The 22,114-nt window shown below is 39.8% G+C and overlaps 3 protein-coding genes across 4 annotated transcripts; all 3 read left to right on the top strand.

Moving 5' to 3' along the window:
- Window positions 1-3,417: 3,417 nt before the first annotated feature.
- Window positions 3,418-6,436, top strand: LOC103707144 (abscisic acid receptor PYL3-like). Its single transcript, XM_008791563.4, is given in 4 exon segments — window positions 3,418-3,940; window positions 4,433-4,628; window positions 4,631-4,647; window positions 5,702-6,436. Coding segments are annotated over 4 exon segments (537 nt in total). The 5' UTR covers window positions 3,418-3,832; the 3' UTR covers window positions 5,918-6,436.
- Window positions 6,437-10,883: 4,447 nt separating this feature from the next.
- Window positions 10,884-14,564, top strand: LOC103707061. Its single transcript, XM_008791451.4, has 2 exons — window positions 10,884-11,359; window positions 14,043-14,564. Exons 1-2 carry the CDS (start codon window positions 11,177-11,179, stop codon window positions 14,301-14,303), a joined length of 444 nt encoding a protein of 147 aa, XP_008789673.1. The 5' UTR covers window positions 10,884-11,176; the 3' UTR covers window positions 14,304-14,564.
- A 2,533-nt stretch (window positions 14,565-17,097) lies between these two features.
- On the top strand, window positions 17,098-21,652 carry LOC103707418 (probable polygalacturonase). 2 transcript variants are annotated; one of them, XM_008791935.4, is made up of 6 exons: window positions 17,098-17,481; window positions 17,605-17,953; window positions 18,295-18,415; window positions 19,551-19,725; window positions 20,437-20,507; window positions 20,737-21,652. In XM_008791935.4, the coding sequence occupies exons 2-6, from the start codon at window positions 17,627-17,629 to the stop codon at window positions 21,369-21,371; spliced, it is 1,329 nt and encodes a 442-aa protein (XP_008790157.1). In that variant the 5' UTR covers window positions 17,098-17,481; window positions 17,605-17,626; the 3' UTR covers window positions 21,372-21,652. The 2 variants fall into 2 exon arrangements, with proteins under 2 accessions (XP_008790157.1, XP_008790230.1); XM_008792008.4 differs by having other exon boundaries at window positions 17,101-17,481; window positions 17,627-17,953.
- Window positions 21,653-22,114: the final 462 nt, after the last annotated feature.

The raw sequence follows: 22,114 nt of genomic DNA, 5'->3' as shown, positions 1-22,114 counted from the left end.
CTATGTGTAGTTTCTGTAACTTGCATTAATGGAGTAATACACTTAAAGCTTTCCTTCAGTCATTGAAATAGCTGGATTTATATGCTTAAATTTTTAAGTTTTTTTTTTTTTTTCTAATTTGTGCAAATACCATTTGTTTGAATAGGTTCTCAATACTGCCATTGCTGTACATCTTTCTGTACTTCATCAAATTTTTTTAGTCATTGCAGTAACAATATCCTCATGGGCTCCTCCATGTATTTGTTCCTTTATTTTTTTGACATGCATTAACTTCTCTTGTACTTAATCCCGTTTTATTATGGTGTTTTCTATTGTTGGATTACTCGACAAACTTAGGCGCTCTTATAGGCTTTTACATGTTTCACTTTGTTGGATTCACACTTAGGTTCCAATGGTGGATTCATCTGTATGTTAGGAAATCAGAGTAACCTATTCTGTCAGCGATGGAACCATAACATGCGAACCCGGAATTTTATTTTTAGGATGTATGAAGAAGTACTTTGGAGCGCACATATAGTATGTATTACACCCATTCAGAATTGTATGGTAAGAATGATTTGTGTTGATATTGTTTTCGACAATATTAGCTCAATTTAGCCAACCTTTTCCACTATCAGTTCATTGTTACGATTCCATAATTCTCTTTCTAAAATATCACCACCTTTCATTATCATTCCTGCTTAATTTTACTTAAACCAGAAAAATTTTGAGCAGGCGTGCCATATATTTTCCTTATGGTTTGGAACAGCTGGTGCAATGTGCCATGCATTTGATGGCACGTTCGGGCATACCTTTTTGCGCTTGCGCTAAAATTTGGCGCAGCAGCCTGTGGCTTCGTCACCGGTCAGCCACTCCACTCAGCCCATGGCAAGCGACGTTAAGTTTACCTGTTGTGACCTGATCCAGAGTACGCCAATTTCTAGTTTATATTATGTTGAGCACGACTTTCCAACAGGGCTTGAGCGGCCACTAAGACCCACCGTCCAAGAAGATAAGAATGCCTCCTCATCTGTTCTTTTATCCTGAAAACGTTAACCCAACAAACCTAAAACTCATCCAAGCGGTATTAGCTTTATTGATTAAGAGCTAAGCTATAGAAAATCAGTAATCTTTACAATTGTGTAACTTTCTAATGTCAATTTCTTATGGAATCAGCATTATATTTGATTCTTAGCCGCCTCGGGGCAGGAACCTGGCAACTTAATTTATGAGTTAGAAGTCATACTTTATTATCAACCTTGTCACTCGTTTGATTGGAACGTTTCTTTGTGATTATCCAAGACGTCCGTGAGAATGAGAGAGAGAGAGAGAGAGATGATACAAATTGATCCGACCTTGGATGTTAGTTGCAAGCCTCTGATTATATATATTTTTTCTATACAATTGTATTGCATCTACATATATCTACTTTTTAAAAAGGAAAAAATCTTTCTGTCCTAGCACAGCTTGATAAAAGAAGCTTTTTGTAGTAGGATTTAATGGAATGGCATTTGTAGTTGCACTACCTGTAGAGGTCTACCTCCGATAGAGAAGTTTGTTGTGGTGTTGGAAACTATAGCTTTTGGCCTTGAACAATAATAAAAGGAAAGTGTCTCCTTGATTCATTTCGTTTACATTTAAAATAGTTTTTTACTGGATGGTGCGTTTCTAGATGTAATTTAGTTTGTTATAGAGTTAAATACATTTATGGTGGATTTTGAGATTGATGCATAGTTCCATGCTCAACTCTTAAAACGTTCTATATGCTGTAGTGAGAGTCTATAGAGATCTAGCTCTCTAGAGATGAAGTGTGTGCGCGGGCATACTTCCAATTTATACATACTTTTCAATTTATTAAATGGGATTGCATCCCTATCCACCTAGTAAAATGACTAAATTAAAGAAAAGAGTATATAAACTTAATGGAAAATACATTTGTGAAATTATTATATATATATATATATATATTGAAGGAATCATATGCATTCTCTTCCAATCAATCATTGATAATATATATGTCTTTTTGTCTGTGAAAAAAATTGATGATTGTTTATCAAATATTCTTTCAGCATGCAATACTAGTATATAAAGATCAGCTGTACTTTGATGAATAAAGTAGTGAAGCGTCTTTGGTTAAATGAATTCAAATCCTTTCTAGTTTGGCATTAAATTGGAAAGATTCAGTCCTGCTTTCATGATCATCTTTCTATTGTGTAACGGTAACAGTTGTAATTAAGTGAACTCCATACAGTTTATGAAAGTATTGTATCATATATTATTTAGGATCCGATCAATTACAATTATTGTGCAAAGCATAAATGGCTGTAACTGAAGGGGTATATCTCCCTGGTTCTATCCTCAACTCAGAGTAGCGAGGAAATGGAACGACTTGCCACGAGCGGGACGGTGGGCACGCCCATCTCGTGCTCTAAAAGGACGACCGACCGCCCATCGGGATGATGGCCATCCAAGCTGGATTCGTTCGTCCGACCACGCTGCTGGATTCGTTCCGGACGAGGCATTCCTTTTATCGTTTGCCTTTAAAATACCTATGATACCACGTGGGATCGTGGATCCCAATTTCTCTTCCATCTATCATTCGAATCAACAAATGGAGTCCTTTCTGCTATCAGTCCGACGGACGGTCGGTTTGCAACTCAACACGAGTATCGTCTCCATCTTCCATCATCTACATATATTTTATTAAATATTATAATTCTACCGGACGTCCAACATTTTATAATAATGCCTTGCCTGATCCATGCTCGACCCGTTGCTATCTTTGTTTGGACAGCAATTGTGTCAAATTTCACTATAGTGAAAAACTGGTCATAGGCTTGTGTACAAAAGTTATTAAATTTTATATAGGTCCGGCTTAAAATTGATTAAAAATGAATAGAGTTTAGGGCTAAAGTCCGGCTCATGATTAGCTTTACTGTAAGGGTATTTAGTATGGGTTGGTCATTACAATATCAAAGATGATGCAGATAGAGATAACGAGATCATCATGTTCAGCTGCACCATAATGATTCTACATGATAGTAATTTCAAATCATTCTTATTTCTCGAATCATTGTCCAATCTAGTAATAAAAATCCATCCTTGAGGTCGGATATCCAAAGGCCATCCAATAATAATGATCTTGGGTTAAAACTTAGAAATAAAAAATACCATTCGGTCCAACAAAAAAATTGGTATATCAAAACACCATTAGTATATTATATCAATATTATATATTATATTTATTAGCATTACATATATTGCATTTATGATATAATTATATTATAATATATTATTAATCATATAATTATCATACTATTATTTATTTAATAATTTTAACAAAAGAAAATGGGTCGCGGCGGGTGCTTGCATCCTGGCGGCAGCTGAAAGTGGTATATCGGTAGATAACGCGGAGAAGCGACGGCATAAATTAATACAAATCGGGTGAGGATAAGACGGCGTTCGCAAGCAGTGGGGCACCCGCGATTTTTTTATCGTTTTGGGGGGCGGACGGTGGAGGGCGAAAGGCAAACCGATCAGAAAAGCTCAGAGCCGAGGCTCGGACCATCGCGATACCTCTCTGTTCTCTCTCTCTTTCTTCGAAGAGAATCATAGAAGTGAGAGAGGATATAGATAAGAGGAGAAGCTTCGTCGCGACTCGCGAGGGAAGGAGGGCGGGTTCGGGGAGAGAGCGGTTTCTCTTCTCCTATTAGCTTGTCTGTTGGGGTTTTTGGGGGTTGGGGGTGGGAAGGGGTCGGGGGCCCTAAAGCTGGATGGTTGGGATGAACGGCGGAGGGCGGGGGAGGACCGGCGATCGGGCGTGGAGGCTGGCTGACGAGATGAACAGCAACGGATGCCGCGGATGGAGTCGGAGTACGTGAGGCGGCTCCATCGGCACGAGCCCAGGGAGAATCAGTGCAGCTCCGCTCTGTTCAAGCACATCAAAGCCCCTGTTCATCTCGTAAGTGTTTCGATTCTTTGGCTATTATTGGTATCGAGAACAAAATCTACGGTGCGGTTTTGAATGGTTGCTCATGGACGTCTAGGGATTTGATATGTGGTATTATCAAATATTTTCGAGTAGATCTGAAGGGGTTCAGATAGAAAAGTTATATGATTTTCTTCAAGAAAAAATATATGTTTGTACTAATTAAGCTATATTTTAGGGGATTGGTGTGGTCCGTTCGATTAGTTTGGATTGGCATGATTTTGTTCTCGTGGTAGCCCGGTTTAATGTGGTTTCCTTCTATTTTCTCTGAAACAGATGGAAGGGCGATACGAGGAATTTCGATTCTAGAAATCTTTAAGGATAATTATAAAAAAATCATCTTCTTTCTGTTGGTAAACAAAGAATAGGATTGATTTGACCGACAATGCTATCTACGATTCAATATATTAGAAATTTATGGAATTTTGGCTACGGTGATGAATTTGATTGTTTCATTGATGGCAGGTATGGTCTTTGGTGAGGAGATTTGATCAGCCGCAGAAGTACAAGCCCTTTGTAAGCAGATGTGTCATGCGAGGGGATCTGGGGATTGGGAGCGTGAGGGAAGTGAATGTCAAATCTGGGCTCCCTGCCACCACCAGCACCGAAAGGTTGGAGTTTCTTGACGACAATGAACACATCCTTAGCATCAAGATTGTCGGAGGGATCATAGGCTCAAGGTCTGGTCCTCTTTATCATCTGTCCCTTGTGTTTCCTTTTTCTTCTTTCTCTGCATGTCTCATTGCTTGGTTCTTGGTCGAATAGGTCTCATCTGTTAAGAAGTTGGCCAAATGGGTAAATTTGATTGCTATATTCCAAGTCACTTAGAATTGCATGCAGTCTTGAATGATCAGGTTTCCATATCTTCACTCTGTGTTGGATAACGTTATGCTTACTAGATGCTTTGTTTCTTCTTGATCAATTATGGATATAAGAATGGCTATAAGAATGACTAGTGCTTTCTCACTGGTTTGCTTGATTGATTTGCATCAACTGAAGCTGCATGTCTGTCTTTGTGCTTGATTCCTGTAGCAGTTCTTCTTTATTTGGACCTTACAGAGATGTTTCCTTTTTGTTCTAAAAAGAAAGGTCCATGTGGTACCAGTCTATAGCTGTGGAAGTTTGATTAGATTTTGGATATATCTCGCTGAACTTATAGTAGCTGTTTCTTTCTTTCCAGCAAAATTTATAACATTTGAGTCAAAATTCCTCCACAAACCTTTTCCACACAGCTGAACATTACCTAAATGCCATAAAAATGGGTGCTCTGTTGACTTCTTAATGGTAAAATTGTTCATCAACTTTCTTCTTTCCATCTAAATCCAATTTTTCAGATTTTCAATTTCCCAATTTGGTGCAGCTTTTGTCATCCAAAATGTAACTTCTTCCTGATTGATGTAAAATATGTGTCAATTCTATCGAGTGTTGTCTTTTTTTCTCCTCATTAGAGCTCCTTCCTTTATATCTGTAGAACTATGTAGTTGTTATTGCAACAGGAGTGTTTATTTTCTAAAAGCGATCCTTGGATCTGGGGATTGTGCATCTGGTATATAATGTAAATGTTTATTTCTTTGTCATAGTTTAGAGCATCGTTACCGAGCTGAATGTCTTTCTCCAATCTGGCTGATGTTGTATATGGGTAGTTTATTTGTAGAGTAACAGCTGATGCTTAGTACTTCATTTTTGACTGCGTTTCGAGTTTTACGGCTCATTCACCAACATGTCACTTGGCAGAACTACTCATCCATCATCACCCTCCACCCCGAGACCATCGACGGGAGGCCAGGGACACTGGTGATCGAGTCATTTGTGGTGGATGTGCCCGATGGGAACACCAGGGACGAGACATGCTTTTTCGTGGAGGCCTTGATCAAGTGCAATCTCAAATCGTTGGCTGACATATCAGAGCGCTTGGGGGTGCAAGATCAGACCGAGCCCATTGATCGGTGATTCCATTGATTCATCTGCGCGCGGAGCAATGAAAGTTGCCGGGATAAAGCTTTCAAGCCATTCTGGACTTGGAAGCTTTTGAGACACTGGTAGTTTATTTTCTTCTTCCTAGCTCCTACTGTTACCCTTTTTATCCTATCCTTCCGTTTCATTCCCATACTCTTTCAAAAGTGAAGGCGATGTTTTTGTCTGGGTAGTACCAGAACCTCATTCTCTCGTGAGACACACAAATTCAGAGGTCGCTTATAGTTAGGTCTCTCTTGGGTTTTCCTGAAGGCCTTTGAACACTGCTTTGGTGAATCTGTGTCCGGAATTGATGATTGTATGATTTTCATGATGAAGGCTAGCTTATTTATCTGATGCTGCCGTGGAGATGGGAATTTAGAGGACCTTCGACTGTTTCGTTGGGTGCACTTTGGAGGTATTGTATATATTCGAACAATGAGATAGATTCTGGATGGACATGGTTTTAGTAATAGATTTCATCTCCCGAGCTGCCATCTTTTCTCTTGGTTGAAATACATATATCGTCACTTCAGACTTGGGACTGTTTTTTTTTTCCCCGCATACGTGCCGCAAGTCATGGACCATCAGTTTATAGTTTTGCATGATTGTCTCGAAAATTTTTGATAGTCCAAATCAGATCTGTTAGTGAAATTTTTCTCTGACGTGCCCCCAGATTACGGGGTATGGCTGGCTACAGTCCTGAAATCTTCTTGTGCGGTGGAGGATGGAAGATAGCCGTCCGGGCCTACGTGGTTGGGACTGGGTTTTTGGGCTCGACGCCTCAGTTGGGGGCCAGCAGAAGCTTTAAATGCGGCTGACCGGCTGCTTTGCCGGTGGAGCCGTTTCTTAATTGGTGGGCCGTTGGGGGAAAGCATCGAGACCGAATGCTGCGGTCGTCGTGGCGTGGACGGTGCATGCGTCACGCTTCCCTCCACTAGACGACAAAGGAAACCTGAAAGCGACTCTCTCCTACCCCCGGCCGGGTTGGCTCTTCGTCTGTTTCGGCGGCGTCTAAAACAATGAAGTTAATTATATCCGTCATTGTCGCCCATCGGCTTCTTCTAGCGGTTCATTTTTAAGGTTGCGAGGTTTTGGTTCAAGTCATTGCGAGTTCCAAGCTCGAGTGGCCGACGCGTCGGCCATGCGGCCCTTTTTTAAGCAACAGATTAGGCATTATTCAATGAGGATGGGATTGTTATATTATTATAATATATTAAAAAAAATATAGCAGAAAGTTGAAGAGTATGAGATAAGAAAAAAAAAATTATTTTATTAAATTAAAACTCAAAACAGTTATAACGTATTACGGGTACTGTACATCAATCGACGGAGTTCATTAAGGAAAAGCAGCATTCTGCTTGTGCAGCGGCTCCCTCCAAAATTTGCCGATTAGTTTGTCATGTGAATTGCTTTTACAGGGACGGATTCGCTGTATCGTCGCCTGTATATCCTGCACGGTGGACCTGATCATCTGAGAAATTCTCTCTCGTTTTAGCATGCGCATCAAGAACGGGAATCACAGGAGGAGGTCCCGAAAAGTTCCCTTGGTTCCTTCATGGAGCAAAGCCTCGCTTGTTAACTGTTACCCATGGTTCGTTCGCAGGGACTCTTGGCAATACACGTGAGCGAGTAAAAAGCATCCGCCCTCACGGTTCCCAAAACAAAACCAGCACGTGCGAGCACGCTCTCGGGCGAGAAGGAGGGTTCCATGTGCGACAAGTCTGCTTTGCACGTGGTGAGATCTAGCAACTAGTTGAGAAGCATACTCATTAGTCAAAACTCTAGCCTTCCTAATAACCGTTTGATCGGGGGCCATAAATTGCTTAAATATATAAGCATCTCGATTCTTCTAATGCCCTATAATATTGCAGCCAAAAAAAGTCCTACCTAGTAATAATTTTTTTTTTGGTACAACAGCGGCTCATAAAAAAATCACATAAAGGCTCAAATAATGACCTATGGACTGCCTAGATAAAATTTTCAAAATGGTGAACGGTAAAGAGACAATCCAGTCTAGACACACTGTGGTCCCATGATCTGTTCCATTATTAATGAGTACCATTCAGTCCAGGTTCTATGAAACCAGTCCTGAACTAGCATGGTTCCAATGCGTAATATCTTGGAACCATATGACGTATAGGGCAAAGACTGTCATGGACAAGACCAATATAATGCAAACAGAGCTGAGTAGGCAGCATACCCCATGACATCCTCCGCATTAAAAAGCTAAATTCTAGGTGCAATTAGGAATCGCCATAGTAGTTGCCAAAAAGTTTTGCAAGAAGAAAACAGTATACAGATCTCGCCTTACCTGCGCCTCTGAAATATAAAATGCGAGAAAAAAAACCATTGGTTACATTAATATCCATAAATTTTAAAAAGAAGGTTTGTAGGTAAGGGGAACCAAAGTCGCCAATGGCTGCGTATAAAGAGAGTTGCATTGTTCCCATCACCACGACTATAACATAGTCCTTGCTTAATGGATGGGGCTCGTAGAAACTAGCACCAAGAGGGGAGACTCTCCTTAAAAAAAGGCCGCATGTCCCGCGGCTCCAAAGATCCATAGGTTACTCTTGGACATAATGGGAAAGAGATGCCCCGCAAGAAAGCAGCCATTCACTGACCGAACCTAATTCTATCTGGGATAAGAACGTCTGCTCAAGATATAAGTGGGAAAAAAGTGAATCTTTATACTTTTTTTTTTCAGTTGAGGATTGTGGATGTGAATTATTATTCCAAGTGATCACTTATATGGCTAGCTGCCTCATCTAGGGCATTCGGAAGTTGGCTCTTGGATATTGGTGATTTGATTTTTATTCCTACAAATATCTTTTCATGTTGCAGGGCTAGACTTACTACCATCAAGAAAGTTTCCTCGAGGTTTCTGGTGTGGTCGTGTAGAGCACCAATCCCCAATGGTATAGAAAATATTTTTCAATGAATTTGGGCCGTGCTTAGTAGTCTTTTTCTTTACCATTGGCGATTCCTCGTGCCTCCCTCTAATCTTTTTTCTGTTTTTGTATCTGATGTGTTAATGTCTTGGGACCCGCCAAAAAGGAGGAAACTGCAGAAAATGTGATCATGATCCAACTGATTCGGATCCTTTCAGGTTGGATTGCCATTAGACCTGCTTATCGGGCGGTTCAGGCCGGATTCGGGCCAGGCTTGATCCAATGCATAACTAAAAGTAGCCAAGCCCGAGCATGACCTGGCCCGGCTTTCTGGCTTACTTCTCAGATCCGAGTCCGGTAGCTTTGGACGTCGGGCCGGGCCTCGTACTTTTCGGATGGTGGATGATGATGCTCACTAGTCGCCTGGGGATCTCCACTAGGGTTGGCGCTTGATGGGCACGCAGAGGGGGAGGGGAGTCCACGGCGGCGGCGGCGGCGGCTAGAGGGGGAAGGGAGCCCGTGGCTGTGGCAAGAGAGCAACGGGAGACCGTGACGGCGGCGAGAGGGGAAAGAGAGGTGTCTGGCAGAGTGGCACTGCTATAGCATGGCCTAAAATTAGACAATGAGGTCTTCTTAGAGAGCTACAAAACGTAGCTGAGTCAACATCATACTGTTATACGTACGGTATAACAATATATATATATATATATATATACACACACACACACACACACAACATAGCTCGAGTATTTGATCAGTTAATGGAATCACTGTGAATACTATTAGGACATTCATGCGGCAATGCTCGTACTATTGACTCGTAACCTTCATACTTGCTGTTTCTTACTAGTTACTATCGCGAACTTGACGGCCCACATACCAAGCACGTGACATATCAAGAAACAAACTCAAAATAGATTTATTTTCGGATGGAAGTATATTCTGAAATTCTCCTTTTTCTTTAAAAAAAAAACATCATCTTACTTGAAGAATGAAGCTTGTAAGAGTAATTTTACCGGCAATACAAAATATGAAACTCCTGCATATTTCTTTTAGAATGGCATTGCCTTAGCATTGCTCGAGCTCAGACAAAGAGGTCTTGGAAAAAAGTCACAAAATGCGTGAGGATCAGCGTTATATAAGCCCGATGAATGGTAAAATAACATAACAAAAGACAACATAAAATAACTCCCAAGTATTTGATCAACTGATGGAATCACTGCCATCCAGGCATGTCGCGAATCCTGCACCAATGACTCGTAAATAATCTTCGAACTTCTTGTTTTTATCTTATTAATGGAACTGGGCTTGTTTATGGTCGGTTCACCTAGCACGTTTGGGCTATATTTGCTTCTGCTATGGGCTTTTCTTTTTGTTGGACTAATTGGGCTTGGATTGTGATTGGTCTAGCTTTGGTGAAATTGCTTGGAGTTGTTCATTAGTTTGGATTCTCTTGCCTCTTCCTTCTCTCTCTCTCTCGGATCCCCTTTTTTTCTTATTCTAGTTGTTTACCCAATTCATATGTAATAGATATATAAAAATTTAAAAATAAAAGTGGACTTATTTTTGGATGAAAGTATAACTGTTTTGGATAACATGCACTCTTCTTAGCTTAGCAAGCTAATTGTTTTTAATGGGACAAAAAAAAAGAGAGCACAGTAACCAAAAACATCGAATAAATGTTCTTTTATTTGAAGTGGCCACTCAGACATTTCTTGCCACTCAGACAAGAAAACAAAATTACCGTCTCTACTTTGTCTTTAATCAACAGAATCTTGGTTCCACCATTGGTTTGCTTTGGAGCCATAAAATAGAGGGTGGGAAGCTTTTTTTTTTTTTTTATAGTTCATCAGCAACTCACACTAGTCTCGCATGAGTACTGCCAGTTTGCCATCTGAGTCAAAAAATAAAATACTCCACAAATGTAGAGGAATGGATACAAAATGGGTCCAGAGAATTTTTCCAGAATGACGAGCAGCAAACGAGGTGATCCAGTCAGTAGCTCTGTTCGTCTTTCGCAATATATGTGCAATCTGAAAGGTATTATATTCCCTCAGCAACCTCCTAATATCATCTTGCTCGTTAGATAAACCGGATTAGCCTCTCTTTGTCCATAGAAAAAAGCAAGATCATATTAACTCGCAGGTGGTACAGAGTTCGACAGCCGATTCCATGGCGCGGCCGAAAAGCGCTGACCCAATTTAGAACCAGGGACCGATTGGAATGGCTTCAAGCGCCACCTCCGTTGCGGCTCCAGACTCCTGAGAAGGTCGAAGGGTTTTGGGGGTTTTGAGGCAACACACGGGAGGAGAGAGAGGCAAGGAAGCGTAGAGTTGATTGGAATAGAGACGGAGGAGAGGGGATGCCTCTTTACGATTGTCTGCTGCTGGCGAAGCCCCATGCAAAGAAGGAGGCGTTGATGGATCTGGTGGCCCGCGTGGGCCGGCGCGTCTACCAGCGCAACGGCGTCATCACCGACCTCAAGTCCTTCGGCACCGTCCAGCTCGGCTATGGCATCAAGAAGCTTGACGGCCGCCACTACCAGGTGCCCCCCTCCCCACCCCCAAATATCTCAATTTTTTTTTAATCTTAATGCCCAATCTGTCCATTTCTTGATTATTATTTCTTTTTCCTTTTCCATTCAATTCCTAATGTTTGCAATTGTACTAATGGAGATCTATGCGGTGCTTTTGGTTTCATGTTCGGGTGTTATGCGATGACAATCCATTATATTAACTTGTTATGCCTCTTTTAGGATGATGATGTCAAGAATCCAACTAATTGTGTAAAAAAAAATTGGGGTGGAGATTTGGATAAATTAGTCTATGTTTCTTTATTTTGTAGCTTCGGTGTTTGATGAAATGAACGGGGAAAGAGAAAACTTGGGTTGCCTGTATTTTCCGAATGGGATCTGAGACGAGTTTAACCTAAGCTTAACTTCATTGGCAATGTTGATTAGAATTATGGTGGTATGATGACGATGACTGCAAAATGCCATTACAAATAAATGTTATTTTCATTCGTTGTGCTAGATCCTAACAATCAGGTGTCACCATGTCAGCCTGTCAGGTTTTCCTCATTTTTGTTGTTAGGTTTTTAACTTGATGGACTGCTTCCTTCAGAGAAATTGTTTTTGCTGGAGGTGTTTTTTTTTTTTAAGATTGTAATTGTTTGGACGCCAGCTATGGAAAGTGGATAAACAATTTTTAGAAAAATGTCCTTTGATATAACCATGACATAAATATTTTGAATTTCTTTTCCAAGTCCACTGAAAAAGACAATAAGTTTGAAATTTTAATCATAACTTAGTATCTAATCTACAGAAAAATTAGCAATGATGCTGGGTTTTTTTAATTATTTTCTTTAGTTTGACTGTCATTCTTCATCTAGTAACTTTTCTTCTCTATTTCCTTCAGGTTGTTGTCTTTTCCCCTAAAACTCCAGACTTCATACAAAGTCATGTCAGTCTAAGAATCTGCAAATTAATTTGCTAGGACCAAATGGAATTAAAGGTGTAGGGTTTGGATCCCTTGATCTTCTGTTGTGGAATGTTTGAATAAGTAAACAAGCTAATGCATAAAACAATGAGAACAAGTGCTGAAGAATGCATGCTTCTCACTGTATGATGTAAGACCAGCAACACTGTAGGCATCGCTGCAATTAATATAAGATGATGGTTTCGTAAATGAACATCTGGTAGAAAAATTTTGCCTTGAAGAAAGATATAGATAACCCTAATCAAGGACATGATAAGGTCAAATTGGATAGGATAGATTAATATTATGAAACACCGGAAAAAGGGGCTTGATTTATGTCAAAGCAATTAAAAGGAGAGAGAAGGCCTGAGAAATCGTGGATTGGAATTTTGATTTGTGATTTGTGAAGAAGGATTTGAAAAAAAAAAATGTAAGCAAATCAAAATTCTGGGATATGAATTATTTCTCTTGAGTTTCAGTGTGCTTCATTAAACAGAAATAAAGGTTAAGCTAGAGCATTTTCTGTAACTTGAAATGATTTCAGTTCTCTCTCTTATCTATTGTAGTTTCTACATTGACCAATTTCTGTCCATTTTCATTTCTTTCTTTTAATATTGAAGATTGTTGCTGTCAATACAGAGTTGGAACCATTCAGAGCCCTTGCAGTATCTTCTCTTGATTTCTTTTTTTGGAGACTATTTGAATTTTATACGAATATCTAAACATTAGAAATTTGCACTGAGAAATTTGACTATTCCTGTTTAAAAGATGGATTTTTAGTCTAGTGTTGAAAAAGAAACAATTAGGAGGCTTGCAAGTCCCTCTGTGAGAATCATTATTCCATGTGTTTCAAGTGTATAGGTGGTGAGGGAAAGTTTGAGTATTTGCCTGCGGACTTCAAGTTGACCCTTCATATTTTCAGTCAATTGCTTCATTCTTGTTGTAAAATATTCTTAATGTATTATTGAATAATTACCGAGAATGCGATAGTGGATTATCCAAAAGCCAGTAGAAGGGTATTTAAATTAATCCCGAGTCATGCTGGAGCATGAATAATTTGGAGAGAAATAATAGGATCAAGAAGACAAGACATAAACTCTACTTGAGGTACAAAAACATGTGGCTGACCAAAAGTAGACTCATGGAGGTTAAGTGCCAATTTTAAACAGACATTTTCTATGAATAAAATTATTAGTGTGATATCATAATTTTTAACCAAAGGAAAAAAGGAATAGAGAGAGGAAAGAAGAGTAGAAAAACTGTGATTTTACAGACATAGAACTGTGGTGACAAATAAATGATATCATTACTCTTTTCGTGCATTTTTATTCCTATGCATGAGTGCATGAGGCTTTATCACTAGAACAGGGATTGTCTTTGGGTTTAAGAGATATAAGTGGAGACTACCTCTGTGTAATGGTATTTTTTTTATATATTTATTTGGCATGTTCTTGCTTGCTTTGGCAAGATTACCCACCTTCATTTGTACAAGTGGATGGATGTTGAAAGGCTTGGGGGTCATGGTGAAGTATTTTGTTATCAAGGCACACATGAAATTCTTTGCTTGTAACATATATTATGTTAGTAAATATGTAATATCTGGTTTGCCTATCATATCCGGTTTTGTTTTTTTTTCCTCCATATGTATAATTATCCCTTGTTATGCGAAGTTGGTGTTGTTGTTAAATGGTAACCATTGTGCTTTAACTGTTCTTTTTTTCTGAATATGCTCAATGCATGCTATATGTGCAGGGCCAACTCATGCAGATGACCATGATGGTTCCACCTACTTTCAATCAGGAACTTCAGTATTTGAATAAGGAAGACCGTCTGCTGCGCTGGCTTGTGGTAAAACACAGGAATGCTGTATATGGACTAGAGTTCATTAATGAGGATGATGGAAAAGATGAGCTAAGCATGTTCCGCAGTGGTAGCTTGATAAATAAGGGAGAAGATGAGGACGACGATGATGAGGATGAGGACGATGACGAGGAGGACTACCAAGTGGAGTAGGCTGGTTAATGAGTTTCTGCACAGTTTTGTATTCAATTCTCCTGCAGTCAAATCGTGAGCATAATAAACTATGCTTGCAATTTGATGGAAAACGGGAAGAGGAAACATATTTTTGATTTGGTTGTGGTAATGGCATTGAAGAACTGGAATTTTGTTCTCTGCTTTTATGATTTGGTTTATGTCTTACTGTTTTATTGTACTGAGTGCATGACACTTCATTTAGAGAAAATTGTGCTTTTGCAGTTCGCATGAATTGCTGTAGACCTTGATTTCAATTTGTTGGCAGTTCAATTTCCAAGTTTTCAATCCCCTCTAGTTACACCTGCCTTTGTTATTTGTTGATGTCATATTTATTACCATAGCAGATGGAGCAAACTCTAAAATATACGCTGACTGGGAACACTGTAAGCATTTGATGAGTCACCTTTTACAAATGGCTTAAGTTACTGCTCCAGAAGCCTTGGAAGCTTCTTCCTCTTCTTTTATTTTATTGGATTGGATCGAATATTTTCTTTTGTTTTTTTTTCTTTTTTGAGTTTTTGACTAATCTGATTTATACTCTTAACCGGAATTGACTTGCAATCATGGAAGGAGAGTATGTAGGGAAAAAGTGGTACAAGACGCCATTGTTTGATAAGCTGATTGTTTAATTATGTTATGCTCTAATGGAAGGATTGATTTTTCACCTGGGCACCCGGATCTTGCACTCATGCTATGCTCAAGTGCATGCTGCCGACCCTTTAGCTAGTATAGATTTTCTCTCAAATGGTAAGGAGCTGCGTGGAGCTCAGAAGAAACTATGCAGGAGTTATTATATGTAGTTGGAGAGTCTATTCATGAGCATGTTGTCTCTGGGTCCATATCAGCAGTTGGATTCTCTTTTTTTTATCCAAAAAAACTATCATCTCTGATCTACATCCTCAATTAATTTGACTCTTTTTTTATATTTAAGAAAGTAAACATACTATTTATGTAAGCCATGTATATCATTTTCTCTTATCACCTATTTTTCAAAATTTTATGTTAAATTATATTCTTAGCATATGCAGCTTTTATATTATAATGAACAGAAAGTTGCCAAACATGAACACTCCTTTCATGGGCAGAAAGATGATGATATGATCTCTATGGACTAGTATAGGTCTTTTTCTTTTTTCTTTTTCCATTCTCGTTGCTTTCGTTTTCTTCTGGCATTTTGTCTCGAGGCTCAAAGCTTCATGTCTTGTCATGTCATGTCACTCGTAACAATTTTAAAATCCTAGTTCACCTTAAGAGGCTCGAACCCATGTCTTTAATTCGAAGAGAGGAGACCGACCCATGAACTACACCTTTTCCACTCAACGACTGCCATATCGCACCGCATCTTACTAAACCGCGCCTGCGAACCAAGTTTTGACACGAGTGATATGCGTCGGTTGTTGTCGTCGGACCATGATACCGTTATATATCTTAACCATGCGTAATGAAGATGCGCTGCCACCAGGTCGGCGTGCCTGTGGATGCCGCCACCTTTGTGGGTGAAATATAAATATAATCCTTGGAGCCCACTCATCTTTTGGTTTTGGGTCTCTGTCCTCTCACTCTATACGTACAGGGTGGCAAAACTCAGCATCGAGCCAGGCTTTCGTCGTATTTGTGATCCCCACCACCAATCCATTTTAAGGGAAGGTAAGTGGTCCATGCTTTCTGCTGGATTTCAGATAAGAGTATACCTTTCATAGCTTCTGTTGTATGAACGTCGCTGGTTGAGGATAGAACGTGTGGGTGAATTGCGACTTCTGGATCGATGAGGTGGAGAGATGCATGAATTTCCCGTCCCACAAGCATTGGCATGTCTCAAATATGCAAATGAGGCACCCTTGAGCTCTTACAAGCGTGTGAATACAAATGGTGATGGGTGTCCATGCATTGCTTCTTGTCTCCAGTGCTCTATTAGGTAAAAGAGAAGCCTCAAACTTGATTGTGTTTAACTTTACTTGACAGAAAGACTCAAATTTTGTCAGTGAGTTTCCAAAGGCATTTTCTTAGTATCTTAGGTATGTCTACAATTTTACCATTACAATACAAACACTTTGCTTCTTCTCATGCTTAGCCCAAGCTTATAAGTGCTAAAAAAAAAAACCCCTCCTCAAGGCATATTAGTTGTTTTTTTAAAACGAAAAACTTTAATGCTTGATTTCCATCACATTTTTTCCTGATAAGAAGATAAGTTTTACTGCACACACACAGAAAAAAGAAGAAGAAGAAAACATTTTTTTAAATCTCCATTGTTATACTCGTAGCCAAACCTGACGTTCGAACTCATCTTGTTTATAATTTTGTTGCACTGTCCATACGAATTGTTAAGTGTCACATTTCTTTTAGAGAAGACACGTAATATCGCTATAATAGCTAATACCAACTATATTTACAACATACATCATAACAGAAAGCATACGATAGCCATCAAATTACATCTCCGTGCTCTCCGGCCATGAGAACGATGCCATCAGAAATTCAGAAAGACGGGACTCAAGAAGCTGGTCCATGGCTAGAGGGTTGACCAAATTCTCAAGTCATAAGATCCAATCGAGCTCACCACCTGCCACCAACACCCTGCGCTAGGATAAGCTCATCTACTACTCGGTGGGATCCAAAACAGAAGACCACACCATGGCAGTATCTATGAACATCATCCTGTCTTCCTAAAGCTCAAATCAAAAGCCCCATCATTCCCAAACTTATAGCAAGTGGAACACAAGCGTGAGTGGCCAGGCCTGTCAGTTACTATTATCCGTGCCCCATGGCCCCTCCTCCAGCCAAGCAATTAAAAAAAAGGAAGGGGAGCAGAAGATTCCCCTACCACCATCTGTCCACTTCACTCCCTGTCTCCTACAATTTTCTTTGCTCCAATCCATGGCACCGAAGAACAGCTTGTAGCAAAAAAATTATTTCCAGTCCTTCGGGCTCTGTTCACTAAACGTTCCCTCAAGCTCTCAAGGTCTCCTCCAGAAGGTGGTGGTAGCAGTGTGCTCCCCCACTGGACTAATCTCTGCGGCTCACGGGTCAATAGCAGTACAGACAACATCTCTTGATCTGGAGTTTTGTGGGTGGACTCACTCGCTCCCTATTCTCTCTCTCCATTAGATCCTGGTTCCCAAGTTCCCCTGTTTTGGATTGTTCTTCCTGGAGTCTCAGAGTAAGTCGCTCTTCTCTCTGGGGATCTAAAGTCCTCGATTTATCCATTAAAAAGCTCTTCTTGGTGCTCTCTCCTTGACCTCTCTGCTTCCAAGCTCCTTTTCTTCTCGTTTCTTTCTTAAAGCCCGTAGCTTTGTTTACAAAAGATGGTATTTCGAGTCTTGGTGGGACTGGCGGCGGCGGCGCTTCTGGTGCAATGCGGCGCGGCAGGGACGGAGGTGACGTGCTCGGGTGCCGTGCCAATGAGGTGGCGGAGGGAGGTGTTATCAATTACCGACTTTGGGGCGGTTGGCGACGGGAGGACTCTCAACACTTGGCCTTTTATGAAGGCGATCTATGTGATTCAGCACCGGAGGAGGAGGGGTGGAACTCTTCTCTATGTTCCTCCTGGTGTCTGGCTTACCGGGAGCTTTAACCTCACCAGCCACATGACCCTGTATCTGGCCAGAGGAGCTGTTATTAAGGCAACCAAGGTATTACTACTTCGTGTCTAGCCTTTTTCCTCTCCTTTTTCAAGTTACTACCATGCAATGTGACCCGGATCTTGTGGTAAAAATTGGATCTTTTGGCTTGAGTTAGAGAAGCATTCATCCAGTTCATCCAGCTGCTAAGTGGAAGGGCATGAAGAGCTTATTTGTTTGATGACTTTGTCAGAGTTTTTTTTTTTCAAAAAATTTGGATCTAGATTGGTGAGGGAATGCTGAACAGAAGTCGTTTTACTTGGCTCTCTTGGCTTCATTTCTTCGATTGATTTCCAGTTGATTTTCTTTTTCCTCCCTTCTTCCAAGTAACCTTCTGGACTTGGTTGGTGCAGGATACATGGAACTGGCCCTTGATGGATCCTTTACCATCTTATGGAAGAGGACGCGAGCTACCCGGAGGAAGATATACGAGTCTCATTCATGGGAATGGAATTCGTGATGTTATAATAACAGGTTAATAATACTAGCTATATTGCTTTTGTTATGTTGCTAACTTGCTGCAGTTTTCCAATTGCTTTAGCAGTAGCATGTTGTTGTTTCCATGGAAGTATTGAAAATAAGATAAATATATATAGATATATAGAAGTAGCTTAAAGATTACTCATAGTATGCTAGAGATTCAGTTTCTTAATGCAGCAAAAAACAGTGAAAAGCCCATTCCATGTCTTAGGGATCTATTATTTTAGTTTTACCACTGCCCTTCAATTGAAACGCCAGAAGCTGTAATTAAAACTCTGACATCTTGTCATGCACCAGAAGCCCTTTTCTTGTCAAAAATCATCTGATGGTTATACTGTTTATATTTCCTTGAAATGTTCTTGATCTGTTAGGTGCAGTAAAGTTTCTAAGAAGCACATGATCTCTTTAAAGAAAATGATTCCTTGACCTTGATAGAAGACAAGACACAAGGAATCCGACATGCGAAGCAATAATAAACTCAGATCAAATAGAACACATATTACAACAAGAATTTACCTTGTATTTTTCCAACAATTTTCTCTTTCATGCTATCAAATTGGATAAAAAAATGTACATGTTGTTGTTGTTTATGCTAAGTGGTTCTTAGGTGTGTTATCCTTTAGTTTTCCTAGGTATGCTAGGCTTGGTTAAGATCACAGGACAGTAAACCTACAAAAGACTGACATATAACCTACATTTCCGAAGCACTTCGCCCAAATTCATACAAAATTCTTTGCATTTCAAGTTATTTATTTTGAAGTGTAAGATATGAACTAACAAATATTTGAAGTTGCAGATAATTTTATCTTTATTTACATACACAATAAAGCATACAATTTAAACAGAAAAGGGCGTGAATTAAGCTGGCTAGCCTAGCTTGACTCGGGTTCATTAGGTTGACCAAGCCTGATTGTATGGTTTGACTCATCTCATGAACATGATATTGAGTTGAATGTTGGTTAAGAACAATACACCGGAAACTGACATTAAAGGAGTTCAGGCTTGCTACTTGCAATGACAATTGTGAACATACATATGTAGGACCATACTAATATAAGTACTTTTATATATGTAATAATGATTTGATTATTCTGAATCATTAGTTTTTCATGTATTCTTTTGTTCACAGGTGAAAAAGGAATAATCGATGGCCAAGGTGGAGTGTGGTGGAATATGTGGAGACAAAGATCCCTGCGTTTCACAAGACCTAATCTCTTGGAGTTCATGCATTCTAGTGATATCCTCATTTCCAACGTGATCCTGCAGAACTCTCCATTTTGGAACATTCACCCTGTTTATTGCAGGTGAATACTGTGTTTTTTTTTTTAATCTCACCAAAATGCTGAGTCTCACTAGGATTCCGCTGTCCTTGTTCCAAAGGAATGGTTAATATGAATACCTGTATTTCCTACTTTATATTGCAAATTATCATAGAAATCTTTCAATTGTTAACCCTGTTATTTTCGAGCTAAGTTTCACAAGAATTTACCTCAAATTCCTTGAGCTTTCAAACCTAGAGTTATGTAAGAAGCCATGCATTTACCAAATTATTTTTTGGTTGTTTCGTGATTGCTGGAACTCCACTATGTTGTCAATAAACCCTTACTCCTGAAGCAATTGCTCTCTTGGAACAATTGCTTGTTCCTTCGGCACATACCTAAACTTCAGAATGCAAAAGAGGAACTAAGGGGCATATTATTCCCCTGTCACTTTTTGGTTGTGAGTATCTTGCTTCCATTTTCTGTGAAGTTAAAGTTGAAATGTCCGAGGCATGAATTCCGTGCTGGCCCTGTATAAAATTCTCTCTGAATCTTCATTTCTGTCCTTCAGGCTTTGATGGTAATCCTACCTGCCCTTAAGTTTGAGTCGCCCAACATTTTACTGTATTTCGGTTAATAATATCATTTCTTTTTTTTTTCATGGTATCGAAAAAATATCTTATATGTTTCTCTATGAGATTTTTGAAAGAAAAGATGGCCATGTTTCATCTAAATCTAACTATTACTTTCTTTCAGCAATGTGGTAATAAGATACGTGACTGTATTGGCTCCATCTGACTCTCCTAACACTGATGGAATAGATCCAGGTATGGTTAACTTCTGTAGTTCTATTTGGCTTCCTTTTGTTTTTATTTTCTTTGTGTTACAAATAGCATATATAAAATATTTAAGTGAAAAAAATTTCTTCTTTTTCTTGTGAATTAGTTTTTGCATAGAAGAGCTCTCTCTCTCTCTCTCTCTCTCTCTCTCTCATCAGTATATGGTGGGCTTGTAAGATTGTTAAACTGTTGGCTTCTCTACAATTATGAATTACAGATTCCAGCTCCAATGTCTGCATTGAGGATTCCTACATTTCCACTGGAGATGATCTGGTGGCTATTAAGAGTGGATGGGATGAATATGGCATCGCCTATGGCCATCCTAGCTCTGGCATTACGATTAGGAGGTTGACAGGCTCCTCTCCCTTTAGTGGGATTGCAATTGGGAGTGAAGCATCAGGAGGGGTGGAGAATGTCTTGGTGGAAAACATTAGTCTCTTCAACACTGGCATTGGCATCCATATCAAGACCAATGTTGGGAGGGGAGGGTATATAAGAAACATAACTTTCGCCGATGTGAACATGAACAATGTCCGCAAGGGAGTGAGGATTGCAGGAGATGTCGGTGACCACCCTGACGACAAGTTCAATCCATATGCAATCCCAGTAGTCGACAAGGTGACGATCAAGAACGTTTGGGGCATCAACGTCCAGCAACCTGGGTCAATTGAAGGCATCAAGACCTCGCCTTTCACTCGGATATGTCTCTTTAATGTCAAGCTCTGGGGCAGGCCCCAGAACACGCCATGGGAGTGCACGGCTGTGAGCGGGGCTGCCCTTGGGGTGCAGCCGTGGCCCTGCGCAGAACTGACCGGCAACTCTGAATCAGGTTTCTGCTCGAATGCTTTCTAATGTTTGCTGATTGTTTCATTGGATGCTATTGTTGTGTGGGGAAGGTATGCATTCACCTTTCCTCTGATTGGAATAAGTTGTTTGAAGGTTAGACAGTGGTTGATTAGACAATAGGATGCTAATGTGGAATTAGAGGTCTTGTCAGGAAGCATTCCTTATCCATTTGTTTTTTAGATGCCCATGAAATAGCTATGGTTTTGCCATGAAGATGTTTGTGCTAATATTTGGAGTCATTGTAATTGTTCGAATTATATTTGCAATCCATTCTTTATTTTCTGCCATCTCTTCTTGGTTTTCTGATGGAGTATACCATCTAAGCCATCTTCGATTCTTTCTTCAGAATCTTAAGTTTTCCTGCTCCTCTACACTGTAAGAATTCTGGCTCTTCTTTCCTAGCACAATCTCAGGATCCTTGCCTGTGCCGGATGTACCACTTTTCATCTCAGGAAATATCTAAGATATTCTGGCAGTAAAGGAGATCACTAGATAAGCTTTGAATATCAGATCTATTATAGGAGCTATTGCAGAGTTACAAGACGTTCATATATCCTAGGATCTCGCACTTCGAGTGGCTTTATTAGACTGAAAAAATCCTTTATAATTGTTTATAATTATTTATAATTATAAATATCGTATCAACTACTATTTGGACTTATGAAATTTTGTTGATAAAATATTTTGGATTCGTTTATATGTATATATAAAGGGCTATAGGATCATGATTAAGAATACATTTCAAGTTA

Source organism: Phoenix dactylifera, chromosome 9 (assembly GCF_009389715.1).
Source record: "Phoenix dactylifera cultivar Barhee BC4 chromosome 9, palm_55x_up_171113_PBpolish2nd_filt_p, whole genome shotgun sequence".
Taxonomy (NCBI): Eukaryota; Viridiplantae; Streptophyta; class Magnoliopsida; order Arecales; family Arecaceae; genus Phoenix; species Phoenix dactylifera.
This window is presented reverse-complemented; position numbering and strand designations above follow the sequence as displayed.

Excerpts from the sequence above, each read along its gene's own strand:
- LOC103707061 (XM_008791451.4), top strand. The coding sequence starts at position 11,177 with ATGCCTCTTTACGATTGTCTGCTGCTGGCGAAGCCCCATGCAAAGAAG. Across the intron at positions 11,360-14,042 it reads TTGACGGCCGCCACTACCAG|GGCCAACTCATGCAGATGAC; the intron begins GTGCCCCCCTCC and ends CTATATGTGCAG.
- LOC103707418 (XM_008791935.4), top strand. The coding sequence starts at position 17,627 with ATGGTATTTCGAGTCTTGGTGGGACTGGCGGCGGCGGCGCTTCTGGTG. Across the intron at positions 17,954-18,294 it reads CTGTTATTAAGGCAACCAAG|GATACATGGAACTGGCCCTT; the intron begins GTATTACTACTT and ends TGGTTGGTGCAG. Across the intron at positions 19,726-20,436 it reads ATTCACCCTGTTTATTGCAG|CAATGTGGTAATAAGATACG; the intron begins GTGAATACTGTG and ends ACTTTCTTTCAG.